Raw genomic sequence first — 13,347 nt, 5'->3', positions numbered from 1 at the left:
TACAGATACATGACACATTAAAACAAGATTGCTGTGGAACTCAAAATGTTAACTAACCGCTATTAGCCCGTGCACATCACATAATTGGTAATAATTAGCAAAATAAGAAACCTAAGTATATCAGTATACCGTAAAGATCCAGTGTGTAGGATTTAATGGCATCCAGCCACTTCTCCTGTGTGCCAAGCATATAGGAGAATTATGGTGGCCAACGCCAAAAATGTGAATTGCCCTATCTGGAGTGTATTTGATTTGTCCATTCTGGGCTACTGTAGAACATCATGTCAGACTCTATGGAGAAGGACCCCTTTTGTATTTAGATATAACGGCTTATTCTAAGGTGACAAAACACAACAGCTCTCATTTTCTGGGGATTGTAAAGTAATGAAAACACAATTATAAACATTTTATACCATTCCTGCAAATAGATTTCCATAAATCCTACACACAGGACCTTTAACTCTCCATATTCACATCGTTTTCAACTGTCTTATGTACTTTAACAGCATAATTGAATTCCTGATAGTCAGTGTCAGCTTTTATTTTGGTGTCAGTAGCCCCTTCCTGCCACCTGTATGAAAAAATGCTGAGGGTGCAGCTAGTATGGAGTACATCAGTGGCTATGTAACTTTGTTATTTTCTGTTTTAATTATACTGGATAGACAAACATCTGTTTGAGCTTGATAATGGGTAATAATTATTTTTAATGATTTTTTCTTTGGACAGTTTGCCTCATTAGACAGTGAAGGTGATGCGTTCTCATACATATGGATGCACAAACAACGCACTGATGATGTTTCTGTGTATTTTTATTTCTGTGATAAAGAATAGAGAATTTAACATTTAGATGTAAGTGCCTTAAATGTCTACACTGTTATTAATCAATTTCAGTAAAGTTTTCATTAGTTGGCATATTGAAATTGAAGCTGTATGTAATTAGATTGACAAGGACAACAGCAAACCTGTTCATGAATGACAGCATGGATTATGCTTGTGTTTGCAGTACTGACGCGGATTACAAATGTATTTTCAACAGTTTTTACTGATGACTTGTTTCCAGATGAAATGGCATTAAAATCATGGACATTAAAGGTGATAACAGCATCATTTGCCAACATATTCAACCTGTGAGGTTAATTATACCTATGTAATAATCTGCATCTACACTTCTAAAAATCTCTCAACATGTCCGATTTCATCATCTATCCATATCTTGCTTTCGGTGTGAGTGGGCCTATAGCAGCCCCTCTCACATGGACTCAAATTCGTCAATGCGTTGTTTGGTGTTGCCCTGACGAATCTGACGTAAGGTCTTGTATTTGTCACGGCCCGCCTTCACATTCTCAGCGTGGATCAGGTCATTTAGGGTCTTTTTGCTCTCGTCTACAGCTCCAGCCAGCTCAGTGCTCAGGAACTGAAAGAGAACACAAACACACAGTGAATGAGATCCTCTTTCCCGAGACTCTTTAGGAGCCTATTCAGAAGCCTTGCCCCTCTCCTGCCACCCCTGTACTCCCCACAATCCCCATCTGAAAACAATCTATTGTCCATAGTTATTAAGTCCAGTTTTGTGTTGAGTCCTCTATGCAACATCTTGTTTTGGCTGTGAGATAGAGACCAATTTTTATTTCATTTGTTATGGGCCTCGGTCTGGATGAGATTTGTGACTTGAATGAAACGAAAAGAATGATAACGTACCTGCAACAATGTTTGCACTAAGATCTAGGTGACACACAATTTTTGGTGGCAATTAAGCTGCCATCTTTACAGCAGAGTCAAAACCTCTATATGACGGGGTCAACAAGCAGCACAGTGATGGTAAGAAAACATATTAAAAAGCTCACAACAGCAACAAAAATGTGATTCCCAAACCACAAACTGAGGTCTGAGTGAGACGGAGGCAGCTGCCAGAGGAAAAGAGGATTCACCCACTCAGTCTCAGAGATGTTATCTTCTGCCTTCTGCTTATAAGTGGTGAATTTACAGCTCCCAGCAAGTAAATATGATATAGCCTCTGGCTTTTGTTTGATTTTTTTTTAGTTTCGACAAAAATGCTGTTGCACATGTCCGATCCATCATTAGCCCAGTCAACATTCATTAGCTTGAAGGGCTAATTTGGCTTGTTTACATGAATGTCACTGTCACCCTGAGTGTCCCGCTAAACCCTGTTCAAACTCTCAAACTCTAAATGGAAAACAGAAATGAATACTTGAATATCTGTATTAAGTACAGCCCTAAAAGATTAAAAATATTTCACTGTGATCCAGAAAATTAAACCTTATAGTGGCACAAAAAAAGTCAGGGGATCATCAAAGTCAGCAGGATTCATCCTCTGGGGACCATGAATGTCTGTATAAAATTTTGTGGCAATCCATCCAGGAGTCATTGAAATATTTCAATCCAACCAAGAGACCATTGCCATAGAGCCATGCCTCTAGTATGGCTAAAAATGTATGTGATGTGAAATACTTCATATTTTGAAAGACAAATTGGGTGCTTCAACATAGTCTTGTTTAGTTGGCGCTATCATCTAGAGGCTCTAAGAGTAATTGCAGACTGATGCTATGATGCATTGGCCTTTGCATTCAGCTGGAGTGGCAACTAATTTATAGAGCGCATTATTTACTGAACCTTGAACCACTGAATTGGAAAATCGAAGGCCTTTTCCGATTCATTTGTCTGCACTCTTAGAGTTGCAGGACAGCCCAGGGATTGCTAATCTCTAGCCGAACATGACCTCTGACCTGCCGGTGAGTAAGAGAACAGCAAAGCCGTGAAGTAGGAAATTTGATTATATTCACTTAACCTTACCTTGAGGTTTTTCTGCAGCCTCTGGTTCTTCTGGGCCTCTGTTACCCTCTCCTCCTCGCTGCGATCTCGGACCATGCCGGGAGAAGTGAGCTCAGCGCTCGCCTCTGCACTGCTTTCATCTGTCTCGTCGTGCTCGTGCATATGAGGGTGGACTGAATTTTGGATGTGGACACCCATGAGTTTAGACTTCAGCTCCTCTTTGGTTCGCTCCAAATCAGCTTCTACCACCATAGCCTGTCGAAATAGAAATAGTATTTTTCTTTATCCCTAAACATGAACGGATATATAAATCACACCAAAACTACAATGACTTGTTTTATTTTGGGTAATGTCCTGTTGAATTCCTGGTGAAGCTATTTTCAATATTAAATGCAACATTTCTCAAATATGTTATCTTCTGTGACTAAAGTCATTTGTCAGCATTGCATGCAAAAGTCTCCCATTAGAAAACTGAAATAAGGGTATGCAACACTCAGTTTACAAGTGGTTTCCAGCTTCAAATATCTCGGTGTCATCTTAGACTCGACTCTGTGCTTTAAAAAACAAGTAAATCAAGTAGCTGCAAAACCTAAACAGATGAAAGCTGAAGATGCTAAGATTTATTTCCATGGTGTGATTTTCTCACATACAAGCTACTTTATAACCACGTGGCCTCTTAACACCATCTACAATATTAAAGCCTGTACAATCTGTATGTAAACAAGATCCAAAGGCCCAGCCCAATAAACCTAAAAGCTATCATCAGTATAATATAATTCCTAGATATGGTTTCATTTGCTGAGAACTTCTTATAAAATTTCACAATGCTTGTTTAATATTTAAAATGATCAGTGGATTAGCTCCTCCTCCATTTACTACATTCATCTACCAAAAAAAATGTTGGAGATATATTAAAAAGATCTAGAGTAAGAGCAGACATAGCTGTCCCAAGGAGGAAACATTTTGGACTAAACTCTTACCGTTTTTTTGCACGAAATCTTTAAATTAAAAAACAACCAGACATTATACGTAGTCACTGCTTGCTTTTCCTGTCTGCTCTTGTTTGCCCCTTCTAGTTTGATCTGTCTTATGTAATATAATGTAATATTATGTTGTCATGTTTTAACTGCTTCTGCTGAATGTCTGCTAAACAAAACATGTTCTATTTTGCATGACGCTGCCTTACTGCTTATGCTTTTGATCCTCTTTAGCTGTTCATGTTTTGCTTTCTCTAATTCAAACTTTATATGTTGTGTGTTTTATTTGTTGATTTAATGTGCAATTTAACATCGGGCCGAGAGACAACATTTGACAATTGCCTTTTGACTAACACTGGCACAATTTACAGTGATGTTCTCCCTGAGAATACATAAATATAGAAAATAAATCAAAATAAATATACAATTATTAGATCAGCTGAGAGCTAAATTTGATATAGCGAGGACACTTTTTTTTTTCTTAGATATTTACAGGTTCGAGATTGGGCTCATTTCCATCAATCCCTGAACAGCAACCTCTCGATATTCTATTTACAGCTCCATCTCTCAAAGGCACAATATCCGTGAAATCTTGAAACTTTCTTCTTTACAGACAACATATCTTGATGCATTGAGGGAGGTGTGGCAGGTTGATCTGAACTTACAATTAACAGATGCTGAGTGGTCAGATTCATTCTTAAGAATACACTCCTCATCAATATGTGCCGGCACGGCCTGATTCAATTCGAAGTGGTACACAGACTTCATCTTTCTAAAGTCAGAATCTCAACGATGTACCCCTCAGTCGATGATTCTTGTAATAGATGTAAAAGTTAACCTGTAACACTATATATTCTGGTCTTGCCCGGGTCCCTCAGTTTACTGGTTCTCCATTTTTGAAGCCCTTTCCAAAATAAAATTGAAATGAAAAATTGATCCAGATCCTCTTACAGCCATTTTTGGTATTCAGTGAGAAGACAATCATCTCCCTAAGGAGCAGTCAGATTGCATTGCTCATGTCACCCTTTTAACCAGAAGACATATCACTTAATAGGAAGTATATGCATTTTATGGTTTGTTTAAGTCAACTATGGCTTCACAGGGCTGAGGTTTGCTGTCTGGGATAAAGCAGTGACACCCATAAAATTGACACAATGACAATTTGAAAGTCTACTGATATACTTATCTGAGGTTGATGCTTCGCTTCTACTTCACCCGGGGCTAACACTTAGAAGTGTCAGACATCCTTCTTTGCTTATGTTTGAATCATCCTTTATCTCGCTCGTGGCTCTTTCATTAATTCTCACCCTTTTCTGCCATCTATTCGCCTCCTCATCCTTCTTCTTTTTGGCGTCCTCCAGCTGGGAGATCTTAGAGGTAAGCTCTGCCAGCTCAGTGGCCTATACGCACACACACACACAAATGGGGAGAGAGTTAAGAGTGCTCCTGATCTGAGGTCATTGTGCTCTCTGTCTGTGGGTGCACGTGTGTTGGAGAGAATGTGTGTGTCTGTCTGCGTGTACGCGTACATGTTATGCAGCATCACGGCTCAGATTAATTGCCTTTCTATTCAATCAGCAAAAAATGTGAATAATAAATCTACTATTAAGCTTAATTTGTGACATCAATACATTACTAGTTTTTAGTGTAGAGGTGGACTTGATCAATATATGTAAATATACAATAATGAGTCTTTGATCACGGGAATAAAGTAAATTGGTCTCTGTCTGAATGATGACTTTACAGCAACCAGTTTTTCCATTTTTAGAATCTGAATGAATCCACCCTATAATTTAATCAATTCAATTAGAATTTAATCAAACTCAGCATGCAGGTGTGTTTTGTGAGTACCAGGCTTTCCTGGCTCTTCATCTGGCTTTCAGAATGATACAGCAGGGCTGCTTTAGCCTCCACTGCAGCTCTGCGGTCCTTGTCCAGTCGCTCAGCCTCCTCCTGAGCAATTGTCCTCTCCTTCTCTAACTCAAGAGCCCTGCGAGTCTGCTCCTCCAGCTCTGAAACACACATGTGCGCAGAAATCATCATCCACATATACCCAGACATGCCCGCATAGTATATGTGCTTTGAAGATTTCCTAAAATCACAAATATTCAATATACTCTGCCATTCTTTTGATGTTCTTAAACAGAAAAAATAAAATTCAAGTTGAGAAACATTTGTATTCAGAAAGTTGTCAGACCATCTTGAGCTCTCTTTGTCTGCTCTTCAATCTGTCTCAATCTCTCCATCAGCTCCATGGTCTCACGAGCAATCTTCTCTGTTTCCTTCTCAGCATTTTCTCGCTTTTTTTTCTCACTCTCGAGCAGAGCCCTGACAGGAGAATTGTGCATAAATACACATCTGAAAAAAAAACTATATCTCCTGACAGTTCTTTCTTAAAGCAGAGAGAACACACTGTAAACTTGAAAAAAAAATACAGCCTTCATTATGTCTTCCTTTCTTACCTCTCCATCTGCCTCTTGTTCTTCTCCTCCCTGGCCTGGGCCTTCATCTGCTGCACCTCGATGGTGTCAGGTTTACGTCTACGCATGTACAGGTCATGATTCCCCATACACAATGCCAGGATACGTTTGTTAATGCGAAGACGAGGCACGTAGAAAACAAAGTCCTTTAACAGAAAAATCAGCAATCAGTTATTTATGACACACAAGTAGCATCTCACATCAGTTTCACAGAGAAGAATGGGTTTATATCCTAAAGGCAGAGTTTTGTTTGGGAGAATTTAGTTAATTTTTCTGAACTCTTGGATGCTTTCCTGAAGTATGTGCACGCAGGCAAATTGAAGTGTGAGGCTAAATTCATGTTTGTGAGTGAGATCAAGTAGCAGCTGCTCTCATTACTCTACTTGCTATAATTTATGCATTTGCCAAATTGGTCGTTTCGCCAGTAAGAAGGATATGAGATTCTGTCACATCTCCTGTTTATCGCCACAGAGAGTAAATATGAATAGTCATAGCCTTGAAGAAGTACTTGTAGGATCTTGTATCTACTTGTGAAAATGTTTTCACAAAAAACTACCAGTGCTAAGATAATGAGTGGCCTGCTAAACTCTAAGCACTAGACTTCACAAACATCCATGACTTGAGCTTAAATGAGCTCACACTTCAACATACCGTCAAGCTGCACAAAAAGGCATCCTGTTAGTCTGACTTAAGGTATGTGGTAAAATGCCCACAATTCCCACAAACTAAACTCCTTTCTGTGTGACTTGTGTTAAAGTACATGTAATGATATGCGTCATAGAAACTGTAGCTGCTGCAGATAAACCACTATTACGGACCTCCAATAAATTTATTTTTTTATTTTGCATACCGGAGCTTTCTTGTCGATTGGTTTGATGACAAACTTCTTGTCATTGAAGGAAATATTTCTGATCTCACTCCAGGGGAAGCCAATCTTTGGGGTCATCCTGTAAAATATTGGCAGGGTTTATCATCAATGTCTATGGTAAAGTTAACAGAGGTCATCATGGTCTTAACACACAGTTAAAACATAATTATGACACAGAGCAAATAAACATAAAGTCAAGCAGCTCTGTGAGGCTGTACTTAGGTACGGGGAGCTAAATGCTAACATCAGAGTGCTAACATACTCAGTGACAATGCATATGTGCTGATGCTACGCAGGTTCACCGTGTTCTCAATCTTAGTAAAATATGATGACATGCTAATATTTGTTATTAGCTATGATGGGAATGTCATTAATTCTGCAGGTACTTGGTCAGAAACCAAAGTTGCATCCTGAAATTTTGACTTGATGGTAGCACTAGAAGAAAAAATAATGCTACTGTCTGCTAAAAATATGCTTTGCTTACTGTTCAAGACACATTTTTGCTTTGCCTATTGTTAAACTTCAATGTGCAGAATGCTGTGTGTGTTGAAGGCTGTTTTCATTCTGTGTTCATCTGCTGAAATGGAAACGTTTTTCAATGCACACCTTAAGTCTTAATAAGACTTGCATTTTCGAGCTAGATTGGGATATCACGAGTTTGGAAGCCAATAATGTTTCATTTTTACATGTTTTAAACCATGTCTGGAGGGGCGCTTCGAGTGGAATGAAGTCCTGTCTTGCAGGCAAGGCTCAGCGTGTAACATCACCTTTCCTGAGCAATGATCTGGGTATGCCCCAGGGTTCCATCCTGGGACCTCTCAAGTTCAGCTTGGATATAAATGATTTACCATCAGTCTGAACAGGTTGTGAAATTCAGATGTATGCAGATGATACCCTAATTTATATTCATGCAAAAAACAAAGAACAAGCAGCTTCTAAACTCAGTGCAACAAAAACAGATGCATAAATGACTTAACGATTCACACTTAATTCTTCATGTTAAGAAGCCTGTTTGTATACTTTTTACAAAGACACTGTGAGTCTATGTGTCAGGCTAATCTTAGGTATATAAGAAGCTACCTAAAAACAACAACAGCAAAACAATATGGAATGATTATCTCCCACTAACATTCTGCATGACAAGCTGGACTCAAGGGAACGTTACAATACTTCCTTCCATTTCCTCTGAATACAAGCAGACTCTCCAAGTGTTACACAGAAAAACCAACATGTACCATCATTACAACATTCTTGATAAACATGGCATCCTTGGTTGGAGAAATCTAATGAAATACACTGACACCTTCTTGAAGTGGAGATTTAAATAACAGACCTATGAGATCTGCACTGAGAGGGAACCGCGTATTCCCTTACAGATCCAGCTCCCTCAGCCAATCATGTTTTTTTGTAATAGCATCTCAACTGTGGGACACCCTAACAACTGAAATAAGAGACTGCTCCACCTGCTATACCTTCACACAAAGGCCTCACTTTTGGAAAGGCAGGTGTGAGCACCATTTCATTCAAATGGTAATTTCATTATTATGTCGAACAAGGAGGTAATAATGCCAAGAGGGTCCTGTTCTTGGTTTGGTTTGTTTGTTTGTTTTTAGCAGGGTAACAAAACTACTGAACTGATTTTAATGAAACGTGATGTAAGGGTGTAGCATGGCTACAAGAACCCATTCAATTTTGGAGTGGATCTGAAATACAGGGCAGATATGCAATTTATTTTTTCACTTTCATTAACATTGTGAGATAGGGCCTTTGGCCTTGGCAGAGGTCAGTGCTCTCCAAGTGCCCTACTGGTTATAGTTGTTATTACTGGCTGCCAACCTGCTGCTAACTTGTCCCATGTCTTGCCTATTGTCAGATGCTTTGCATTATCTGGGAATGTATGCAATAATTACAAGCAGGCTACTTTATAACAATCAAGTATGCTGTTCTATTTTTGTGTCTTCTAATTCTGTGCTACATGGTATATGTTTGTCATGTCATATAACCAATTTAACAACTTGTAACTGCATCGTTTAACGTTTTTTTATGAAGACCTTTATTATGATTGTTGTATTTTTATGTGTGTCTTATTGCTTTTTGTTGCTCTGCATGTCTGCATGCATAAAAAAGGCTATAAACAGTACTGTTGGTTTTGTTTTGTTGCTTCATGTTGCTGGGTTGCATGGCTACATGTACTGAATATTGGATGTTGTTGATGTATTACTGTACTAATGTTTCCTGTTTCCTGTTGCTCTGGTTTCAAAACATCTGGCAGAAGGACTACAGTTGAAAATTAGCCATCTGAATAACTGGCACATTTACAGTAATGCTGATTACTCTGATTTGTCCTTATTAATAGATAAATTAAATCAAAGGATCACCAAAGCCATGACTGTACAGTCAATCCTGTGGAGAAGATGAATGTTGTCCAAAATGTTATGATAACATGAGTTGCAATGAGTTGTCAACATATCTCACTTTGACTCAAAAATCTTATCCTGATGGTAGAGCAAGACAAAAGGTCAGGGGAACACCAGTCATTAAGCTACAGTATATTGCTTGGAAGACTTGACTTGATATTATGCCATTTTGCTGAATAAGTGCCAACTTTGACCTGCTGATGGTACTAAATGAAAAGTCTGGGAATCCCCAAGGTCAGGGGGATTCATCTTCTGGGGACCATGAATGTCTGCACAAAAATTCATGACAATCCATCTAGTAGTCATTGAGATATTTCACCATGGATATCTGTACCACATTTTGCGACAATTAAATGTTGAGACACACATAAAAATGTCAACCCTATTGTCATGCTACATGAAAGGCCAGGGGGTCACCAAAGTTAGTAGGATTCATCCATTGAGGACCATGAATGTCATACAAAAGTAACATACAGGAGAACTGATTCAAGAAAATCTTGTCAAAAACATACACATTTTTAAATTGCGACCTACTTGTCCTTTTTGTCATAGATGTTCAGCCCCAGCGCGTCCACTCCCAACCACAGCTCTGATCCTTTCTTGTTCTTGATATTAAAGTAGTTGACCCCGTACATCTCCAGATCCTGGGCAATCTTGAGGTACTCCACCATGGCGTCCTCTCTGTGGGATGGAGTAATTAATAAGTTACAGAACACTTGTGTTGAAAAAAAAAAAAATGCATTCAAGACTTTTTGAAGAAAGTCTGCAGTACCTCAGCATTCCCTTGTGCTCTTGATGCCACACCTGGATTCTTTCCTCCCACTGGTTTTTATTCAGCTTGTGCTGCTCTAAAACCCTGGTTTTATCAGTAAAGACGACGCACCAGTTAGAATTCAGATGACTAAAATCAGAATTAAGTTCAACTTTGATCAACACTCAGAACCACAGGAATCAGTACCTCTGTGGCAGCAGCTTCTCTCTTGTGAGGTATCCCGGTACGTGATAGTCTTTCCTGTAGTCTCCTTGTTTGACCTGAACCGCATATGAGGCCAAGAGCACCGCAGTCTCAGGTGGACAGTATATGTCATCATTTAGGATGGATTCTTTGATCTAAAACAAAGAAAAAAGACAGAAAGATCTACTTTAACACATAAATCCCTAAAGTTTGATGATATTGTGTGTGTAAGGGTGAGAGACAATTCCTATGTGTTCTGGTGTTTATTTACTGCACCTGGATTCCTTTTTTGTGTGCATGCACTCCCCTAAGAAAGACCGATGAGGGTTAATCGGATCTGCGTGAGTCATCGTGAAACCCCCACTGGTCGTTAAGGTTTTGTTTTGATTGAGATACCTTAGTTATCATTGCATCTGCACTTACATAAGATAGCATTAATTACCACATATCCACTTTGTCCATATTCCTTTAACTGATTTCTATTGTTGTTTTAATATTTATTGTACACTTCTTTTAGCATATATCAATAGTTAAGAAATGGATGTGGATACTACTTATGACATACAAATAAAAAAAATGGCGCCATCTAATTAGAAAATGAATACGAGTGATGAGGAAAGTCTATCATTTCCATCCCATATTTCCCTTCAAAAATATCAGTGTCCTTGTGTATGCATTCATCTCCAACCTGCAGAAAGAAGAGGCGCTGTGTTGCCTCCTGGATCAGTTCATCCGCGACATCCTCAGGGTAAAACTTGGCCCTGAACTTAATCAGCAAAGGGTTGTCCCTCTTCACATCTTGAGCTGTCACCTGGGATCGGCACCCCACAGCAGAGGGATGCCGGAATGAAGAAAAATATGTGCTAATTAGCCTCAATGGGTTGACAAAGAAGCATAACCATAAGCATGATGACATCTTCATTTAAAAGTTATGCCATCAAGGGATGTAAAGTTGACACAAACTTTCTCCTCACCCTCTTGTTCAGCTTGAGCCAGGTGGAGAAGCCTTTGCTATCCTGATACTGGAGGCCAAAGAACCAGGTTTCCCTCAGCCCGATGGTCTTCACTATCTAAACATACCAACAAGTAACACGATCACACATTTGTCTGCCAAAGCACCTGTTTGGCTGTAATGCACTGCTGCGTACCTGGTCGAAAAGCTGTTTGCCAGTTGTGCTGGGCAGGATGGCAAACTCCAGCTCAGCGTCCATGGTTGTAACCCGGACATTTATCTGCCAGAGAAAACACTCACACTGAGCCACAGGAGGGAAAAAGATCCCTGCAGCTCATTCATCTGTGTCACTGGAGAAGCATCAAGGAGCATGCAGAGCAACAGCTGGGTGAAGAAAAGCACTACCAAATCTGTGATCATTTAGTTTTCTCTCTGAAACAATGCTACATTTCTTGGTTCTTTGACAGCAAAATGACCAAAAAGAGTGTTTCTTACATTCTTCTGTTCAACCAGGAGCATCCAATCGCAAGAGGCTGGTGGGGACTACAATCAAAAAATGAAGCCCACAGTATATTTTAGACTTAACTGAGAACATGGGGTTCATTCTATGATGCAAAAGTATTAACGTCTGGGTCAAAAACAATGACACCCATTTAGTGTTATTTCTGAATATTCCTACCAAACCATACACATATATCTGCAGTTGCTGGTACAGATTGACTTGTACAAAACAAAACAACAACGAAACAACAGCATAGAGGAGAAACTGATGGCGCCATTCCTCATATACGTTGCTGAGATTCATAAAACAAGGCAGAGCTTTCATTAGTGCCTGTAATAGTAATGATAATAATAATTTTCTACAGTTATAAGCCTTGCTGAACATCCTCTGGGGACTGTCTGCTGTAACGGATATTTATGAAAACAGGAAGAGATGGCTTAACTTTGCCACTGGTGTTCATCTACTAAATGTGACAACAGACAATAAAACCAGAGACACAAATGCAGTAACTTAAAAACTGGCAGCTGGGCATGACATCGCCATATGTTTTTGTCTAAAAATTGTTCTTAAGGTTAAGAACTATGGACTAATGCCCTCTTGAAGCCTGTGCATTACAGAGCAGTTTAACAAATTCAATCAAACCCCTACAGCCGCAAATACATATGAAACACAGTGAAAATGATGATAAAAAAAAGAGAGGTAGCTACTTACAGTTGACATTTGTGGTTTTTTAATCTGTAGTCGAAACACTTCTTCAGAGAGGTGCTTGTAGTAGCCTTTTCTCTGCGGAGTCATATGAAACTGCTTGCAATACCTACAAGGATTATACTGAACGAGAATGGACCATTGTATTGTTCCCAAGTACTTCTCTCTTAGCTAATCCAATAGCAGCTCGGCCCCCCCAACATTATAGAGAGGCACCCTTCATCTTCTGTGAAGACTTTTCATCTTAATTTAATTATGTTTTGACTGTATGTCACTCATTAAGGGCCTACACACAATGTTTGTCTCCCAAACCTATTTATAGATGGACACAAATCAACAGTTACTCAGCAGCACCTGGTGTTCCAGTGGGAGTGAATGCGCCAGTGCACTCTGCTAATCTAATAATCCGTCCAGTTAATGTTTTAAGCATATGTTGTTATGGCATACAGCGACCTTGGGGTTGGTGTGGTGGTGTGATTGGTCTGTAGGCCTGTTGCTAACTAATCAACATAAGAGTGTAGTAGCTAACAGGGCCGAATAACTTGAATACTTTGGCTGTATTCAATTAATCTACATGGCAGAGGTGGGCACCTCTGTGCTCTGGCCAGGTTAAGGGTGACAGTGCTTTGAAAGGTAAATACCCTTAATCAGACCAAACACTCAAATACTTTTTGCAAGCTCCCTTGCCTAAGACTAATTAT

At 39.4% G+C, this 13,347-nt stretch overlaps 1 protein-coding gene across 3 annotated transcripts; it reads right to left on the bottom strand.

Moving 5' to 3' along the window:
* On the bottom strand, positions 1 to 12,804 carry LOC126389417 (moesin-like). Of its 3 annotated transcripts, XM_050043105.1 has the most exons (15): positions 12,653 to 12,804; positions 11,935 to 11,982; positions 11,636 to 11,719; positions 11,462 to 11,557; positions 11,176 to 11,298; positions 10,491 to 10,642; positions 10,305 to 10,388; positions 10,067 to 10,213; positions 7,098 to 7,194; positions 6,230 to 6,393; positions 5,965 to 6,095; positions 5,619 to 5,779; positions 5,075 to 5,167; positions 2,812 to 3,045; positions 1 to 1,414 (listed from the first exon to the last, which is right to left on the bottom strand). In XM_050043105.1, the coding sequence occupies exons 1-15, from the start codon at positions 12,734 to 12,736 to the stop codon at positions 1,250 to 1,252; spliced, it is 1,863 nt and encodes a 620-aa protein (XP_049899062.1). In that variant the 5' UTR covers positions 12,737 to 12,804; the 3' UTR covers positions 1 to 1,249. The 3 variants fall into 3 exon arrangements, with proteins under 3 accessions (XP_049899062.1, XP_049899060.1, XP_049899061.1); XM_050043103.1 differs by lacking the exon at positions 11,935 to 11,982 and having other exon boundaries at positions 12,653 to 12,769; XM_050043104.1 differs by lacking the exon at positions 11,935 to 11,982 and having other exon boundaries at positions 11,636 to 11,766; positions 12,653 to 12,764.
* Between the last annotated feature and the right edge of the window lie 543 nt (positions 12,805 to 13,347).

Source organism: Epinephelus moara, chromosome 4 (genome assembly GCF_006386435.1).
Source record: "Epinephelus moara isolate mb chromosome 4, YSFRI_EMoa_1.0, whole genome shotgun sequence".
Lineage (NCBI taxonomy): Eukaryota > Metazoa > Chordata > Actinopteri > Perciformes > Serranidae > Epinephelus > Epinephelus moara.
Note: the sequence above shows the minus strand (reverse complement) of the source record. Positions and strands in the feature narration are given on the sequence as shown.